This window comes from Oncorhynchus clarkii, chromosome 10, assembly GCF_045791955.1.
Source record: "Oncorhynchus clarkii lewisi isolate Uvic-CL-2024 chromosome 10, UVic_Ocla_1.0, whole genome shotgun sequence".
Lineage (NCBI taxonomy): Eukaryota > Metazoa > Chordata > Actinopteri > Salmoniformes > Salmonidae > Oncorhynchus > Oncorhynchus clarkii.
In genome coordinates this window covers 17,108,442-17,127,648 of record NC_092156.1, presented here as the reverse complement: position 1 = coordinate 17,127,648, position 19,207 = coordinate 17,108,442, and the positions used below count along the sequence as shown (strand labels likewise).

Here is a 19,207-nt window from a genome sequence, read left to right as displayed (position 1 = left end):
AGTGCTTACATTACCAAATCACATAAGTTATTTTTATTCTGCATGGATCAGTGCTTTCATGCTATGGTTGGATTATTATTTCATTCAGGTTGAGGGCGTTAATTTAGTCTTGGAGCATTAGAAAAACAAATTAGGAGAAAACTAAACATAAATACAGGTCTGGACCATGGGTGGGCAACATATGACACCATGCCGGATCCGGCCCACAAGCCAATAAAATGGTAGATGTCTGTGGATTCCTTTTTTTATAATATATATATATTTTTTAATTTACATTATTTTGGATTAAAAAATGACTTGAAGTTGACACTTGAAGGTCTAAAGCGAAATAGAAAGTATGTAGACATGATAATACATATATTTTTCACACCCGCAAATTACTTTGATGAACCAAGTCCCGATATGGTCCTCGAACCAGAATTGCCTACCCCCGGCCTAGACACGTGATTTGAACAGATCTGCATTGTCATCAAAATAGTATTTAGGGAGTAAGTGAAGAAGGGGACAGATGAAGGGCCAAACTGGGTCCCCCAGGGGCATGTTCACACACACACATCTGAGGCAACGAAAGGTATAGTGACAGTGTGACTACAGCAGACTCTGTTTGATGACAATAGAGAAGGTGTGTCTGTATTGTACATCAGCCCTAGGGCAAGCACTAAGATGACCGCCTGAGTGAGAGCATGCCAGACAGTTATAATTAGAGCGTCCTAATGCTGGCTGATGGGAAACGGTTAATTAACCCAATGTGCTACATGCACATCCTATGCCTACTCTTCCAAATATGTCACCTGACTGACAGGATGGGGAGGGGATTCAGAGTACACAGAGACATTTTCATAAATACTCATAAGATACCAATACTAACTCTTTGTTTCTCTTGTGTATGTATGTGCTGTTCCTCAATAGCCAACGTGTTTTTAGTATTCTATGTAATGTGTCTCTACTGCGTTCATCTGTGATTTTTTTCTCTAAACATCTTTCTCTTTGGCCAAATACCGTATGTATCTTGTTTCATGTATTGCATGTCTCCTTTGTCTTTCATGCAAACACCCCTCTTTGTCCTCTCTAAATCTCTCTAAATCTTTTTCTCTCTGTCTCTCTCTTCCTTTCAGTCTGTTTGTGTGTGTCAGATTTCTGAGGGTCTGCAAAAATGTGGAGAAAGCAGTTAAACACTTGTCCTATAAAACACTTTGGGATCGTTGTCCTCTCTGATCAAGAACCTGGGAGAAGTTTTTAATGAATGTGCACATACAAGCCCATTAGACGTGCAGTTATAGTCATGAAAATACATTGGTGTGTGTGTGTATGTATGCATGTGTATCTCTCACCAGGCCAGTGCGGCTTGGCCGTCCGCCCACCGAGGAAGCCACAGAGCTAACAGAGCTGATGGATGAACTGCTGGGGCTGTGGGCTAGCGACGACACCCCCATGGCCATCCGCTTGCTCTTCTTGGTCTTGGCTGGGCTGGTGGAGGGGAAGCCGATGCGGATCACCTTGTGGATGGGTGCGAACAGGCCAAACCTGGGCGGACACTGGAAGTACCTGGGTTAGAGGAGAGGAGAAATCTCTGTACCAATTTATTTGGATAGTCCATCTGTAGACTATCAGTAACATTTCAACTAACTATCTACTAACCCTAACCTTAACCCTTAGTTTAACCATTATTCTAAACCTAGCTCTAACCGTAGGTAGGTAGTACACTTTTTGAAAAAATACCATTGGCAACACATACACTACCAGTCAAAAGTTTTAGAACACCTACTCATTCAAGGGTTTTTCTTAATTTTTTACTGTTGTCTAAATTGTAGAATAATAGTGAAGACACCAAAACTATGAAATAACACATATGGAATCATGTAGTAACCAAAAAAGTGTTAAACAAATCAAAATATTTGAGATTCTTCAAATAGCCACCCTTTGCCTTGATGACAGTTTTGCACACTCTTGGGATTTTCTCAACCAACTTCATGAGGTAGTCACCTGGAATGTATTTAAATTAATAACAGACGTGCCTTCTTAAAGGTTAATTTGTGGAATTTCTTTCCTTCTTAATGCGTTTGAGCCAATCAGTTATATTGTGACAAGGTAGAGGGTATACAGAAGATAGCCCTATTTGGTAAAAGACCAAGTCCTTATTATGGACAGAACACCTCAAATAAGCAAAGATAAATTACAGTCCATCATTACTTTAAGACATGAAGGTCAGTCAATACGGAACATTTCAAGAACTTTGAACGTTTCTTCAAGTGCAGTCACAAAAAACAAAGCGCTATGATGAAACTGGCTCTCATGAGGACCACCACAGGAATGGAAGGCCCAGAGTTACCTCTGCTGCAGAGGATAAGTTAATTAGAGTTACCAGCCTGAGAAATTGCAGCCCAAATAAATGCTTCACAGAGTTCATGTAACAGACACATCTCAACATCAACTGTTCAGAAGAGACTGTGTGAATCAGACCTTCATGGTCGAATTGCTGCAAAGAAAACACTACTAAAGGACACCAATAAGAAGAAGAGACATGCTTGGGCCAAGAAACACCAGAAATGGACATTAGACCGGTGGAAATTTGTCCTTTGGTCTGGATTCCAAATTGGAGATTTTTGGTTCCAACCGCCGTGTCATTGTGAGACGCGGTGTGGGTGAACAGATGATCTTTGCATGTGTATTTCCCAACGTAAAGCATGGAGGAGGAGGTGTTATGGTGTGGGGGTGCTTTGCTGGTGACACTGTCTGGGATTTATTTAGAATTCAAGGCACACTTAACCAGCATGGCTACCACAGCATTCTGCAGCGATACGCCATCCCATCTGGTTTGGGCTATCATTTGTTTTTCAACAGGACAATGACCCAACACACCTTCCGGCTGTGTAAGTGCTATTTTACCAAGAAGGAGAGTGATGGAGTGCTGCATCAGATCATCTGGCCTCCACAATCCCCTGACCTCAACCAAATAGAGATGGTTTGGGATGAGTCTGACCACAGAGTGAAGGAAAAGCAGCCAACAAGAGCCTAGCATATGTAGGAACTCCTTCCAGACTGTTGGAAAAGCATTCCAGGTGAAGCTGGTTGAGAGAATGCCAAGAGTGAGCAAAGCTGTCATCAAGGCATTAAGAAGGAAAGAAATTCCACAAATGAACGTTTAAGAAGGTACACACCAGTTAATTGAAATACATTCCAGGTGACTACTTCATGAAGCTGGTTGAGAGAATGCCAAGAGTGTGCAAAGCTGTCATCAAGGCAAAGGGTGGCTATTTGAAGAATCTCAAATATAAAATATATTTTGATTTGTTTAACACTTTTTTGGTTACGACATGACTCCATATGTGTTATTTCTTAGTTTTGATGTCTTCACTATTATTTTACTTTTGACCGGTAGTGTATTACTAAAATGTAAACTTGTGTACTTGCTACGTCTCGACCACTACCTCCGGAGGTAGCGCACGACACCTGCCCGACAGTTGCCCCCCTTGAAGCAGGGTAGTGTAAACAGAATTGTCTAGTTGAGCCAACAGCCCTACAGTAAAAATGGTAATAGCAGAGCAATGTTTTTGAAACATTTGAAATGTATAGACATTTTCCTAATATTTGAGACTTGTTTTATTAAGTTTTTACCTGAAATTGCAGTAACAGCCTGATATATTCTGAAATTGTTGCAGTAACTGCCGGCTGCACTGAGCCACATAAAACTATGGAAGCCCATCCCCATCACCAAAAACATGTCAAATGATCATACAAATAGTAATATTATGTGGGGATTTCAGAGATGGCACGACAGGTCCCAGAGAGGTGGCACGACAGGTGCCAGAGAGGTGGCACGACAGGTCCCAGAGAGGTGGCACGACAGGTCCCAGAGAGGTGGCACGACAGGTCCCAGAGAGGTGGCACGACAGGTGCCAGAGAGGTGGCACGACAGGTCCCAGAGAGGTGGCACGACAGGTCCCAGAGAGGTGGCACGACAGGTCCCAGAGAGGTGGCACGACAGGTCCCAGAGAGGTGGCAAGACAGGTCCCAGAGAGGTGGCACGACAGGTCCCAGAGAAGTGGGGGGAAAATTATTTTCCTGGGGCCCAGAGTTTTTCCTGATCTGGTAGTAGGCTACCCTGACCAACTCTGGATCCTAGTGGTAGCGTATGACATTGTAATAAATCAGCTGTAAAAATATTATTTTTCTAATCAGGCCATATGGTAAAAAAAAAAAAAAAAAGTCCTGGAAAAACTCATGGCCCTAGGGAGAATGAAGAAATCAGAACCCTTTACACAGACAAAGAGACAAAAACTACAATTGGACAAAAACTAACAGGTTTCAGCTTGCTGTATGCAGACTTGCATCGTGTAGGCCTTTCCATTTGTAATTACAAATATTCTCATACAGTATGTCATCATGTTTGTGTTGATTGATTCATTCCAGTCAATCATTTTGGATTAAAAAGGCCTAGGTAGCCTAGCCACCCGAAGTATGAATATAAACCCAATTTGATCAAATTCTAATTTTCTCAGAACACAAATAAATGTGGCCTATTTTAAGCTATAAATATATAGCTTAGGCTATATATTAGGCTTAGGCTATAAAAACATGACGTTACATTTTCCCTGGCTGAGATGTGAGTAAAGCGCATACTGTAGGCTTCTCTAGGCTACCTGCAGCTGTGGTTGTTATCAGTAGGCTACCGTTGATCAGACTGAAGCACAGACTAACTGTGCATGTTGACAAATCATGAGGCTTACATTTTTAAATGTTTTTGCAGCGGGTATGGGTTTCCATATAAAACAGCTTGTTGTGGTGAATTCACTTATACCGTATTGTGGCATTTATAATATACTACTGTAAAATGCGTTGCAATGTGATTTGTGACAAGTCATGTCTAGTCGTTGTCGAGTATTCCCTTACATCAACAGGTATTTTATTAGAAATCAGTCACTTTGAGGGCGGAAACCATGCTTCTGGTTAAGTGAGTTGCAATATTTGCAGTGGTAAAATCTTTCAAAAGCAGGTTTCAATAAATCAAATATGAAAGTGGAGGGAACTGGAGCATGGTTCCGCTAGTTTATGCCTGCACAGCTACTGTTCCATCTCAAAACAGAATGTGACATTCATTTTGTAATTAGAAGAAGAGTGAAGCCATATTCTGTTTGCACGGCGATTCATGTTTTCACCATTTTGAAAATAATTCAGTTTAATATTGTGTTACAGAGGGGAGCGCCTAGCTCTAATGGTCTACCATACAGATGAATTGCAGCTAAAATTAGAACGATGCCGTCTTGTCTGACACTAAACCACACATAATTGATTTTTGAAGACACTACTAAGCCTACAGCTAGATCTGCCAGACAGGTGTATGTGTGTGGGGGGGTTTGTGTGTGTGCATGTGAGAGTGTGTGTGTGTGTGTGTGTGTGTGTGTGAGTGTGTGTGTGTGTGTGTGTGTGTGTGTGTGTGTGTGTGTGTAGGACAGAAAATGAGAGAGTGAGAGACAGAAAAATAGAAATAAAGAATGAAAGAGAATGATAAATGGGGAATAGAGGAGGAATACAGAGAGAGCTTACAGCAGAGATCCAGCAAGAGAATGAGAGAGTGCACACATGCAAGGGAGTTAAATCAAGCAGGAGGGAGATAGAGACAGACAGACATAGACATAGAGAAAAAGAGGGAGAGAGAGAGAGAGATGGGTGACAGATGCTGTATACCTGGTTCCAGCCACTGCACCGTCGTTCTTCCCCAGGGGCTCGTCCAACTCCACGCCGCACCACTCACCCTTGGCAAAGTCAGTCTCCCCCACGTAGCGCACCACTCCTGTCTTAGTGCCCCCCACCTGACAAGACAAAGGAGCATGGTGAACAAGTGCAACATCTTGGTAATGATCATGTCCAAAATACACTGCATAGTAAGAGAAAATATAGAAAAACTGCAAATGCGGTTGTCACAACTTCTGCTGAAGTTGGTGCCTCTTCTTGTTCGGGCGGCGTTCGGCGGTCGTCGTCACCGGCTTTCTAGCTGCCACCGATCTACGTTTCTTTTCCCATTTGTTTTGTCTTGATTGTACACACCTGGTTCCCATTTCGTTAGAATTTATTCCCTATTTAACCCTCTAGTTCCCACATGGTTTTGAGCGTGTTTGTTCTTTGTGTAGTGTTCAAGACTTCTGTGAGCTGGTGTGTTGCCCTGCGTGGATATATTATTTGTTTCTTTTCGAGTAAAGTACGTCTTTTACTCAGTTCTATGTCCTGCGCCTGATTCCGTCCTACCCGCTGCACATTGACATTTGACAGCGGTGTACGTGAAGTTGTCTTTCTTTTTCTTTTTGCGTGTTTGTTTTTGGCATATGTGGCCCCCAAATGTTGTATAGTTTAAAAAAAAGTATTATAGTGTGCAACATACTTTTCCTTCTTCTCATAATCAACTGTGGTAAAGATTACAGGTTTAAAAATAAGGTATGTATACCACAAAAAAGGTAACAATAACCAATAGGCTACTTTCAGTGACAATGGAGTCTTGCCATTTTAGGTGGAAGCGGATTGTTATGCATTAATACTGTATTCCATAGTGACACTAAAGGACGTCAACAATTAAGGGTGAAATCAGACAGGCATCTTAGTGTCGCGAGGGGAGACTTCGGTGTTGACAACTCGGAGGTGACAATGGAGCGCATGACTGGAAAAGCTGACATGGCCTACATTCGGGTGCCTGAAAAGAGGTCACAGCCAGTTACGCTAGTGTGATCAGACAGACTGAGGGATAGACAGAGAGCAGGTTCAGGGGGTTTGAGAAACACAAAGACCACCATGCTACTTTGGGGGTGATCAGTCTCGGCTCAGTGCTGAGTCTCTCCCATGCCGTAACACAAATGACTTCACCTCTAAATTATGCATTGAACGCACCACCACCAAGGGATGCAAATGCAGTAACAGTTACAAAATATTGCAGCTGAGAATGGAAATGGCCAGTTCAAGTGTTTAGACATGATAATCTGAAAACATAAACCCTACTGCTTTATCATTTCTTTCAATTACATTTTCAATAAATGTGTAATTAGACAACCTCAACGTGCCTTCAGACTGAGTCATCTCTTCCCCATCTCTGCCCCAGGAGGGTCAGGAGCAGGAATGGATAGAAGAACAGGAAAGATGATAAAGAAACGTATTCCCGTGTTCACTAGGATCACATTTCTCAAGTAAACCGCCCAACCCTGATTACCCAAAACAATAACCTAACAAACAACCAACAATCATTGTCCTAGAGGCCAAACAATGACATCTATGCCAGCGTGTATCTCTTACTCAAAGCCCTGCAAGGAGCAAGACAATGAAATTGAGTCTAAATTCACGTGTGTGTGGTTTTAATCTGATGGCAAAAGCTGGTAAAGCTTTCACTCTCTTTTCAATCCCCCATAGGACTTTCCTATTCTTTCACAGCCATATTGTTTCGCTTCTAACTGTGAGGATATATTTTTCCAAACAGAAACTTTCTGTCCAAAAATGATGCAGAAAAATGTATCCATGCTTTTGTCACTTCTAGGTTAGACTACTACATTGCTCTACTTTCCGGCTACCCGGATAAAGCACTAAATAAACTTCAGTTAGTGCTAAATACGGCTGCTAAAATCCTGACTAGAACCAAAAAAATGTATCATATTACTCCAGTGCTAGCCTCCCTACACTGGCTTCCTGTCAAGGCAAGGGCTGATTTCAAGGTTTTACTGCTAACCTACAAAGCATTACATGGGCTTGCTCCTACCTATCTCTCTGATTTGGTCCTGCCGTACATACCTAAACGTACGCTACGGTCACAAGACGCAGGCCTCCTAATTGTCCCTAGAATTTCTAACCAAACAGCTGGAGGCAGGGCTTTCTCCTATAGAGCTCAATTTTTATGGAATGGTCTGCCTATCCATGTGAGACACAGACTCGGTCTCATCCTTTAAGTCTTTACTGAAGACTCATCTCTTCAGGGGGTCATATGATTGCGTGTAGTCTGGCCCAGGAGTGGGAAGGTGAACAGAAAGGCTCTGGAGCAACGAACCGCCCTTGCTGTCTCTGTCTGGCCGGTTCCCCTCTTTCCACTGGGATTCTCTGCCTATAACCCTATTACAGGGGCTGAGTCACTGGCTTACTGGGGCTCTTTCATACCGTTCCTAGGAGGGGTGCGTCACTTGAGTGGGTTGAGTCACTGATGTGATCTTCCTGTCTGGGTTGGCGCCCCCCCTTGGGTTGTGCCGTGGTGAAGATCTTTGTGGGCTATACTCAGGCTTGTCTCAGGATGGTAAGTTGGTGGTTGAAGATATCCCTCTAGTGGTGTGGGGGCTGTGCTTTGGCAAAGTGGGTGGGGTTATATCCTTCCTGTTTGGCCCTGTCCGGGGGTGTCGTCGGATGGGGCCACGGGGTCTCCTGACCCCTCCTGTCTCAGCCTCCAGTATTTATGCTGCAGTAGTTTGTGTCGGGGGGCTAGGGTCAGTTTGTTATATCTGGAGTACTTCTCCTGTCCTATCCGGTGTCCTGTGTGAATTTAAGTAAGCTCTCTCTAATTCTCTCTCTCTCTCTTTCTTTCTCTCTCTCGGAAGACCTGAGCCCTTAGGACCGTGCCTCAGGACTACCTGACATGATGACTCCTTGCTGTACCCAGTCCACCTGGCCGTGCTGCTGCTCCAGTTTCAACTGTTCTGCTTTATTATTGGACCATGCTGGTCATTTATGAACATTTTAACATCTTGGCCATGTTCTGTTATAATCTCCACCCGGCACAGCCAGAAGAGGACTGGCCACCCCACATAGCCTGGTTCCTCTCCAGGTTTCTTCCTAGGTTTTGGCCTTTCTAGGGAGTTTTTCCTAGCCACCGTGCTTCTACACCTGCACTGCTTGCTGTTTGGGGTTTTAGGCTGGGTTTCTGTACAGCACTTTGAGATATCAGCTGATGTACGAAGGGCTATATAAATACATTTTATTTGAGTATGAGATATAACAAAAGAGATACTGAGATATTGCTTCACAAGGCTTACAGTGCCTTGTGAAAGTATTCACACCCCTTTACTTTTTCCACTTTGTGTTGTGTTACAGCCTGAAGTGTAAATGTATTCAAATGAAATGTTGTGTCATTGATTAACACACAATACACCCAGAATGTCAAAGTAGAAATGAAAAGCCTTGAGTCAATAAGTATTCAACCCCTTTCTTATGGCAAGCCAAAATATGCTTAACAAATCGTATTATAAGTGGCAAGGACTCATTCTTTGTTCAATAAAAGTTGTTAACATGATTTTTTAATGACTACCTCATCTCTATACCCCACATACAATTATCTGTAACGTCCCTCAATCGAGCAGTGAATTTCAAGGAAAGGTTCAACCACAAAGACCAGGGAGATTTTCCAACGCCTAGCAAAGAAGGGCACCGATTGGTTGATTTGAAAAAAAAAAAAAAAAGCATGGTGAAGTTATTAATTAGGCTTTGGATGGTGTATCAATACACCCAGTCACTACAAACTCAGTTCCCAGAGAGGAAGGGAACTGCTCAGGGATTTCACCATGAGGCCAAAGGAGATTTTAAAACAGTTTCAGTCTGATTTCCAACAGACACTGGGAGTCGAATTCACCTTTCAGCAGGACAATAACCTAAACCGCATGGACAAATCTACACGGGAGTTGCTTACCAAGATGACATTGAATGTTCCCGAGTGACCTAGTTACAGCTTTGACTTAAATCGGCTTGAAAATGTATGGCAAGACTTGAAAATGGCTGTCTAGCAATGATCAACAATCAACTTGACAGAGTTTGAAGTATTTTATCCCGGAGTGCAAAGCTCTTAGAGACTTACCCAAAAAGACTCAGCTGTAATCACCACCAAAGATGCTTCTACAAAGTATTGACTCAGGGCTGTAAATAGTTATGTAAATTAGATTTTTCTGTATTTAATGTTCAATAAATTTGTAAAGATTTCTAAAAACATGTTTTCACTTTGTCGTTATGGGGTATTGCGTGTTGATCTTTAAACATTTTTTTGTTATCCATTTTGAATTCAGGCTGTAACACAACATGTGTAACAAGTCAAGGGGTATGAATACTTTCTGAAAGCACTGTATATACTGGGAAAAATGAGCTCCAAATCACAATTTGGTAACACTTCCTATTGATACCATCTTCATATGTATTAAAATAATTGAGCTATGCATAATAATGCATTATAAGGCTGTATAATGCCTTATGAAGCAAAATGTTATAATGCCCTCACGCTGTTCTCATCACGTTGTAACGCAATATAAAGAGGAAGATGGAATTCACAGGGAATGACATTCACAATCATATAAATAATACTCGTTTTTTTTGTGTGAATGTAGTAGCCTAGAGAGGGAAAATGTCTGTCACTGAAATTAGTTGGGGAGAACAGCTCTTTGTTCAATTCACAACATCTGACTCATGACTACTGCCCCAGTGTTTGGAATCACATCTTCTCCAGACTGATCCCGAACACAGAGGCCTTTTTGTGAGTGGGTTAGAGAAGAACCTACTGTAATTGCCTTAATGGAAAGAGCAAAACTTATTTACAGCACACTGCCCTTATGGATAACATGTCATTGTCAGCACAGGGCAGTTTTTTCCAGTGGATTACAAGTTTGTATTCATCAAATGCATACAAATCAGTTGCACTGTTTCAAGAGCTAACTGCAGATGTTTGAGGATGAAAACTGCACAATTAATGTTGAGGATTGTGAATTGATCGATAAATAAATGTTAATAATAATAATACATTTTTATAAAGATAGAGTGATAGTCATCAACAGTGCCCATGTGAGTCAAAACAGGTTGAATATGTGATGAATGCCACTCTATCACATCCACAGTAAATCACTGAAAACAGTGACGCACATATATATCACATATGGTGTGCATTTGTTAGTGAAATATGAGTACTGTCACTGGAACATCCTCACTTCCTTGCTTCCTGCCTCCGAGAAGACAAGCTCCAACTTGACAAGGCAGACGGACACATTCATCACCCATGAATCTACAAAGAGATAACAAAAACACTCCCAAAGAATGTCCAGTCCTTTCCTCCTAACTCAGGTTGTTTACGTAAACCTGTACGCACTGCGTCCAAAACACCCTTCACGCCAAGGAAAATATACTACATGAAACAGACCACAACCTAGCTTGTCAAAACACAAGGAGAAGACCTCAGTTTCAAAATAGTAGACGTTGCTGGTTCGCCGTTATGAGTGTTCCCTGGCGTTCCAGAACTTCCATCCCTAACCCGTCCATTTCCATGGACTTGGATGAGAAAACCATGATGGAAAACAGTGAGGCAGTCTGAAAGCAGAAAGGTAAAACACAGTAGTGGGCGGCTTGTGGTGCAGGTTGGATGGATGGATTCACATATTACAGCCTGAGTGTGCCTGCCAGCAGTGCCAAGACATAGAGTCGGCAACATATGCCTCCACTTGGCTACTGCTTTCTCGAACTTCCTGTTTATCTGGAAGTTGGCCTGAGACATGACTCAGAGCAACTCCGCTTTAATGCCAAGACACAGAGAGCTTCACCAGAGCATTAGGCTCTGATATTTTTTATCTATGATTTCAAATGCATGTTAGACAGATATGTTAGCCCTTATGCTAGTCTCTCTTAGACATCATATTGAGGATGTGTAAGACCAGTCCTATGAAACAGTTAGTTTGCCTCACAGGTGAAATAAAGATAAAGGAAGTTAACTATCAGAAATTATTCACACCCCTTGACGGTTTCCACATTTCGTTGTGTTACAGCCTGAATTTAAAATGGATTAAATTGAGATTTGTGTCACTGGCCTACCCAAAATACCCCATAAAGAGCTGTTTCCTGTGCTTGGCCCTCCTATGTTGACCATAATAAACGGCTCTCTATCCACAGGATGTTTACCAAACTCACTAAAAGTGGCAGTAATAAAGCCTCTCTTGAAAAAGCCAAACCTTGACCCAGATTTTTTTATTTTTATATTTAATCGGCCTATATCAAATCTCCCATTCCTCTCAAAAAATATAGAAAAAGATATTGCGCAGCAGCTCACTGCCTTCCTGAAGACAAACAATGTATACGAAACGCTTCAGTCTGGTTTTAGACCCTATCATAGCACTGAGACTGCACTTGTGAAGGTGGTAAATTACCTTTTAATGGCGTCAGACCGAGGCTCTGCATCTGTCCTTGTGCTCCTAGACCTTAGTGCTGCTTTTGATACCATCGATCACCACATTCTTTTGGAGAGATTGGAAACCCAAATTGGTCTACACAGACAAGTTCTGGCCTGGTTTATATCTTATCTGTCGGAAAGATATCAGTTTGTCTCTGTGGATGGTTTGTCCTCTGACAAATCAACTGTAAATGTCGGTGTTCCTAAAGCCTCTGTTTTAGGACCACTATTATTGTTTTCACTATATATTTTACCTCTTGGTTATGTCATTCGGAAACATAATGTTAACTTTCACTGCTATGCGGATGAAACATGGTGAAGCCCCAAAATGGCCCTCCCTGTAAGCCTGTGTTTCAGACATAAGGAAGTGGATGGCGGAAAATGTTCTCCTTTTAAACTCGGACAAAACAAAGATGCTTGTTCTAGGTCCCAAGAAACAAAGAGATCTTCTGTTGAATCTGACAATTAATCTTGATGGTTGTACAGTTGTCTCAAATAAAGCTGTGAAGGACCTCAGCGTTACTCTGTACCCTGATTTCTCTTTTGACAAACATATCAAGACTGATTCAAGGATCTACGTAATCTACGTAACATTGCATAAATCAGAAACTTTCTGTCCAAAAATTATGCAGAAAAATGTATCCATGCTTTTGTCACTTCTAGGTTAGACTACTGCAATGCTCTACTTTCCGGCTACCAGGATAAAGCCCTGAATAAACTTCAGTTAGTGCTTAAACCGGAGGCTAGAATCTTGACAAGAACCAGTGCTAGCCTCTCTAAACTGTCTTCCTGTTAAGGCAAGGGCTGATTTCAAGATTTACTTCTAACCTACAAAGCATTACATGGGCTTGCTCCTACCTATCTTTCCAATTTGGTACTGCCGTACATACCTAGACGTACTCTACGGTCACAAGACGCAGGCCTCCTTACTGTCCCTAGAATTTCTAAGCAAACAGCTGGAGGCAGGGCTTTCTCCTATAGAGCTCCATTTTTATGGAATGGTCTGCCTATCCATGTGAGACGCAGACTCGGTCTCATCCTTTAAGTCTTTACTGAAGACTCATCTCTTCAGTGGGTCATATGATTGAGTGTAGTCTGGCCCAGGAATGTGAAGGTGAACGGAAAGGCACTGGAGCAACAAACCACCCTTGCTGTCTCTGCCTGGCCGGTTCCCCTCTCTCCACTGGGATTATCTGCCTCACACCCTATTACAGGGGCTGAGTCACTGGCTTACTGGTGCTCATGCTGTCCCTAGGAGGGGTGCGCCATTTGAGTGGGTTGAGTCACTGACGTGATCTTCCTGTCTGGGTTGGCGCCCCCCCTTGGGTAATGCAGTGGCGGAGATCTTTGTGGGCTATACTTGACCTTGTCTCAGGATGGTAAGTTGATGGTTGAAGATATCCCTCTAGTGGTGTGGGGGCTGTGCTTTGGCAAAGTGGGTGGGGTTATATCCTTCCTGTTTGGCACTGTCCGGGGGTATCGTCGGATGGGGCCACAGTGTCTCCCGACCCCTCCTGTCTCAGCCTCCAGTATTTATGCTGCAGTAGTTTATGTGTCGGGGGGCTAGGGTCAGTCTGTTATATCTGGACTACTTCTCCTGTCTTATCCGGTGTCCTGTGTGAATTTAAGTATGCTCTCTCTCTTTCTTTCTCTCTCTCGGAGGACCTGAGCCCTAGGACCATGCCTCAGGACTACCTGGCCTGATGACTCCTTGCTGTCCCCAGTCCACCTGGTCGTGCTGCTGCTCCAGTTTCAACTGTACTGCCTGCGGCTATGGAACCCTAATCTGTTCACCGGACATGCTACCTGTCCCAGACCTGCTGTTTTCAACTCTCTAGAGACAGCAAGAGTGGTAAAGATACTCTGAATGGTCAGCTATGAAAAGCCAACTGACATTTACTCCTGAGATGCTGACCTGTTGCACCCTCGACAACCACTGATTATTATTATTTGACCATGCTCGTCATCTGTGAACATTTGAACATCTTGGCCATGTTCTGTTATAATCTCCACCCAGCACAGCCAGAAGAGGACTGGCCACCCCTCATAGACTGGTTCCTCTCTAGGTTTCTTCCTAGGTTCTGGCCTTTCTAGGGAGTTTTTCATAGCCACCGTGCTTCTACACCTGCATTGCTTGCTGTTTGGGGTTTTAGGCTGGGTTTCTGTACAGCACTTTGTGACATCAGCTGATGTAAGAAGGGCTTTATAAATCAATTTGATCTGTACCCCACACGTACAATGATCTGTAAGGTCCCTCAGTAGAGCAGTAAGTTTCTAACATGAATTCAACCACAAAGACCAGGTAGGTGTTCTAATGCCTCGCAAAGAAGAGCACCTATTTGGGAGACAGGTTTTTTTTAAAAGCAGACATTGAATATCCCTTTGAGCATGGTGAAGTTATTAATCAAGCTTTGGAAGGTGTAGCAATACACCCAGTCATGACAAAGACATAGGCGTCCTTCCTAACTCAGTTGCCGGAGAGGAAGGAAGCCGCTCAGGGTTTTTAACGTTGACATTTTTACTTTCTTTTTTGACATATTGTGTGTACAAAATCTGAATGTAATCCATTTTAAAATCAGGCTGTAACACAAAACGTGGAAAAAGTCAGGAATGTGAATAATTTTTGAAGGCACTGTATGTGTGGGGTATGGCTGTGAGATTTTCACCCCACGTCAATTTGACATTTTTGGATCCTAGTGAAGTGTAGGCCCTTAAGGATGTATTGTTTGGAGTCCAGATGGAAAAAGCAATATGAGGAATTAGATTGCATCCAGTTTAAATGACATTGAGTTGTCCTTGGTGTAGAGCAGCACAGTCAGTCATGGAAATAGGATACCCGGGAGCAGCGCTGGGAATTCTACAGGAAAAATCTTATTTAACAAAAACATTTTTTAGGGGGTAGATCGGCTTTAATATTGCAGATAGATTGTAGCTTCCATCAATGTAATTGTCTGCATCACTTCCAATCCCCCATATATTTTTTTGCAAATATATATATACTGTAAATTTATACATACATACATACATACATACATACATACATACATACATACATACACTACTGTTCAAAAGTTTGGGGTCACTTAGAAATGTCCTTGTTATTGACAGAAAAGCTATTTTTTGTCCATTAAAATAATATACAATTGATCAGAAATACAGTGTCGACATTGTTACTGTTGTAAATTACTATTGTAGCTGTAATCTGTGATTTTCAATGGAATATCTACATAGGCGTACAGAGGCCCATTATCAGCAACCGTCACTCCTGTGTTCCAATGGCACATTGTGTTAGCTAATCCAAGTTTATAATTTTAAAAAGGCTAATTGATCATTAGAAAACCCTTTTGAAATTAATTAAGGCTATTCCATGTGAGAAATTGCCAAGAAACTAAAGATCTCATACAATGCTGTGAAATACTCCCTTCACAGAACAGTGCAAACTGGCACTAACCAGAATTTAAAGAGGAGTGGGAGGCCTCGGTGCACAACTGAGCAAGAGGACAAGTCCACTAGAGTGTCTCGTCAACAGTGAATTGGCAACTCCGGGATGCTGGCCTTCTAGGATCCCGGAGTCGCCTCTTCACTGTTGACGTTAAGACTGGTGTTTTGCGGGTGCTATTTAATGAAGCTGCCAGTTGAGGAATTGAGGGGTCTGTTTCTCAAACTAGACAATAATGTACTTGTCCTCTTGCTCAGTTGTGCACTGGGGCCTCCCACTCCTCTGTCTATTCTGGTTAGGGCCAGTTTGCGCTGTTCTGTGAAGGGAGTAGTACACAGCGTTGTACGAAATCTTCAGTTTCTTGGCAATTTCTCGCATGAAGTATCTTTCATTTCTCAGAATAAGGATAGACTGACTTGTTTCAGAAGAAAGTTCTTCGTTTCTGGCCATTTTGAGCCTGTAATCGAACCCACAAATGCTGATGCTCCAGATACTCAACTAGTCTAAAGGCCAGTTTTATTCCTTCTTTAATCAGAACAACAGTTTTCAGCTGTGCTAACATAATTGCAAAATGGTTTTCTAATGATCAATTAGCCTTTTAAAATTATAAACTTGGATTAGCTAACACATTGGAACACAGGAGTGATGGTTGCTGATAATGGGCCTCTGTACACCTGTGTAGATATTCCATTAAAAATCAGCTGTTTCCAGCTTACAATATTAACAATGTATACACTCTATTTATGATTGATTTGATGTTATTTTAATGGATAAAAAATGTGCTTTTCTTTCAAAAACAAGGATATTCCTAAGTGACCCCAAACTTTTGAAATGTAGTGTAGTGCATCCCTATAAAATATATTTTCCTTTATTACTTTCTAACACTACCACCCCTCCCCTAATTGGAGTAAACTAGTGAAGAACAACACTTAGGCTTCTACTTCCAGCTTATACATACTATATACATTTTACGGGCACAGTCTATTTTACAATAGTTGTATTTTGTTTGTTTTTACTCCTATCCTTCCTCTAACGTCAACCTCTCCCATTGATTTCTTTCACAAAAGTTCTGAAGCTATATACATTTTACAGACACAGTATGTTTTACATTAGTTACCTTGTTGTTATTAGTTGTTATTTTTCCCAACCTTCAGCTCCATTCAACCCCTCCCATCTATCTCTTGACACCATCCATATTGGATTTCTATTTGATATATATGTTTCCACTGTGCTGTGCTGTTTCACAAAAGTTCTGAACCTTTCTATTCCTATCATTTCTACAGATTGTTAAAAAATATATATATATATATTATTGATCGATTGACTATGACTTTTCAGATCACCCAGTAGTGCTATCTGCAGAGTCAACTCCAGGTAAATGTTGCAATTCTTCAGCCAGTCCTGGACCTGTGACAAAAACAAGCTACATATGGACAGTACTAAAACAAATGATGAAATGATTCTGTCTCTTCACAGCAAATCTGCAGAGCTGGGAAGGTTGTATCCCCCATATTTATAACAGTCTATTTGTTGCAAAAATGTTGTATAATAATTTAAATTGAAAAATGTAATGTTTTGCATCCGGTGTCGTTTTGCATATCAGTTCATGTGTCATGGAATCGGTACTTCGAAAATCTCTGCTCAACTATTTTGCAATCTACATGGCACAGCTGTCATTTTTTTGGTCCTTAAATGAAACTGGTATACTTTATTTATCACAATTTTCTTTAACCAATTCTGGTCTTTAATGCAGGGCTGGCAGACAAGTTCCCTATTTTTCCCCCTTCCGCTTCCATTTTTTCTGTAATGCTGCAATTAATTGGTTGTAATCTTGAGTAGAGCAGACATTTCCATATATTTTTGTTGTGTGATATAACTCCACCAGTCCTATTTATGATATAATTTACAAAGATTATTATAATTTTTTTTTGTTTAAAAAGAATGTTTATTAGAATACTATATTAGTCACTATTAGTTTATTTGAGTTTAACCACAATATTTGTTGTATTATTTATTGAAATAACTGAAAGTGAAAGTGAAATAACTGAAAGTGTGAGGTTGTAATCTGAAAAAAGAAAAAAAGGCCATTCTTGGACATAGGGTGAGACATTCTTATTCATTTGCTAGAGAACCAGTTTGAATTTAAGTATAACTTTTGTATGACTGAAGCCTTTAGTGAGAGGTCTAATGCTTTAATAATTAATCATGTCTGTCCTCCGAATTAATATTCATTATATAAATAGGCCTGTTTAATTTAGTCTGGTTTGTCGTTCCAAATAAAAGGGAATATTTTGAAATAACTGTTCGCTCGGTGTAGGCAAGAATGTAAGCAAATAGGTCAACTGGAATAAAGAGTTAATCAGGGTTATTTTTCCACAAATAGACAGGTATTTTCCTTTCCATGGTAGCAAGATCTTATCTATTTTTGTTAACTTTCTATGAAAATGCATTGGAGTGAGATAATTTATTTATTTCAGGATCTGTATGCCGAGTATGTCCACATCACCATCAGACCATTTTATTGGTAAACTACACAGTAATGTAAAAGTTTAATTTTTTAGTGTTCCAATAGATCATTTGGTTTCAATCCAGAGAGGTTAGAAAAAGTATCTAGATCCTCTACGAGGCTGTGGAGGGATCCAAATAGTGGACTTAAAATAAAACATGAATCATCAGCGTACCATAACATCTTTGTTTTTAAGCCTTGGATTTCTAAACGCTTGATATTATTGTTAGATCTTCTTTTACTCCTCTTGACAGTTTAAAACTTTGAGATGTAGCCATTATTTACTATTTTACACCTAGGGTTACTATACATGACTTTAACCCATTTTATAAGGGATTCTCCAAAATTGACATATTCCAGGCATTTATATATAAACTAGCAGGTGTGGTTTCCCAGTGTTCTATTGTTTCCAGTACTTGTCTTATATTATCTCCAATGTATCGTCCATGTAAAAAACCTCTCTGATTAGAATTAATAATATCCTAAAATACCTTTTTAATTCTATGTGCTATACATTCTGCTAGAATTTTTGCATCACAACACTGAAGCGTAAGGGGCCTCCAATTTTTTACATGGACTGGATCTTTATATTTACTACTTGTATCCTGTTTCAGTAATAATGAAATCAGACCTTTTCGTTGAGTGTCCGATAATCTACCATTTATATAGGAGTGGTTAAAACATGCTAATAATGGTCCTCTGAGTATATCAAAAAAGTTTGGTATACTGTACCTCCACTGGTATGCCATCCAGCCCTGTAGTTTTCCTGGACTTAAAGGCTTTAATTGCATCAAGAAGTTCCTCTGTAATTTGGCCTTCACATGAGTCTTTCTGTACAGCTGTTCATTTTACATTATTCATAGAAAAAAATCCATGCAATTAGCTTTGGTTAGAGGATATAGAGGAGACTGAAACAAAAACATATGCTTAAAGTACTTTGCTTCCTCTTTCAAAATATCATTTGGTGAATCATGGGTGACTGTCATTTTTAACAAGTTTCAATAAATTATTTTTTGGTAGCATTTCTATGTAGAAGATTAAAAAAATAATTTGGTGCATTTTTCCCCATATTCCCTACAGTTTGCTTTATTTTTTAAATAATATATTACACTTG

The 19,207-nt window shown here is 40.8% G+C and overlaps 1 protein-coding gene across 7 annotated transcripts in view; it reads right to left on the bottom strand.

The window, feature by feature from the left end:
- LOC139418072 (CAP-GLY domain containing linker protein 2) overlaps positions 1–19,207 on the bottom strand; it is a 68,004-nt gene that overhangs the window by 19,463 nt on the left and 29,334 nt on the right. For all 7 annotated transcript variants that reach the window (XM_071167244.1, XM_071167241.1, XM_071167242.1 and 4 more), the window contains 2 exons: positions 5,686–5,810; positions 1,332–1,545 (listed from right to left, as the gene is read on the bottom strand). In XM_071167244.1, coding sequence (XP_071023345.1) covers positions 1,332–1,545; positions 5,686–5,810 — 339 coding nt within the window. The remainder of the gene's footprint in view (positions 1–1,331; positions 1,546–5,685; positions 5,811–19,207) is intronic.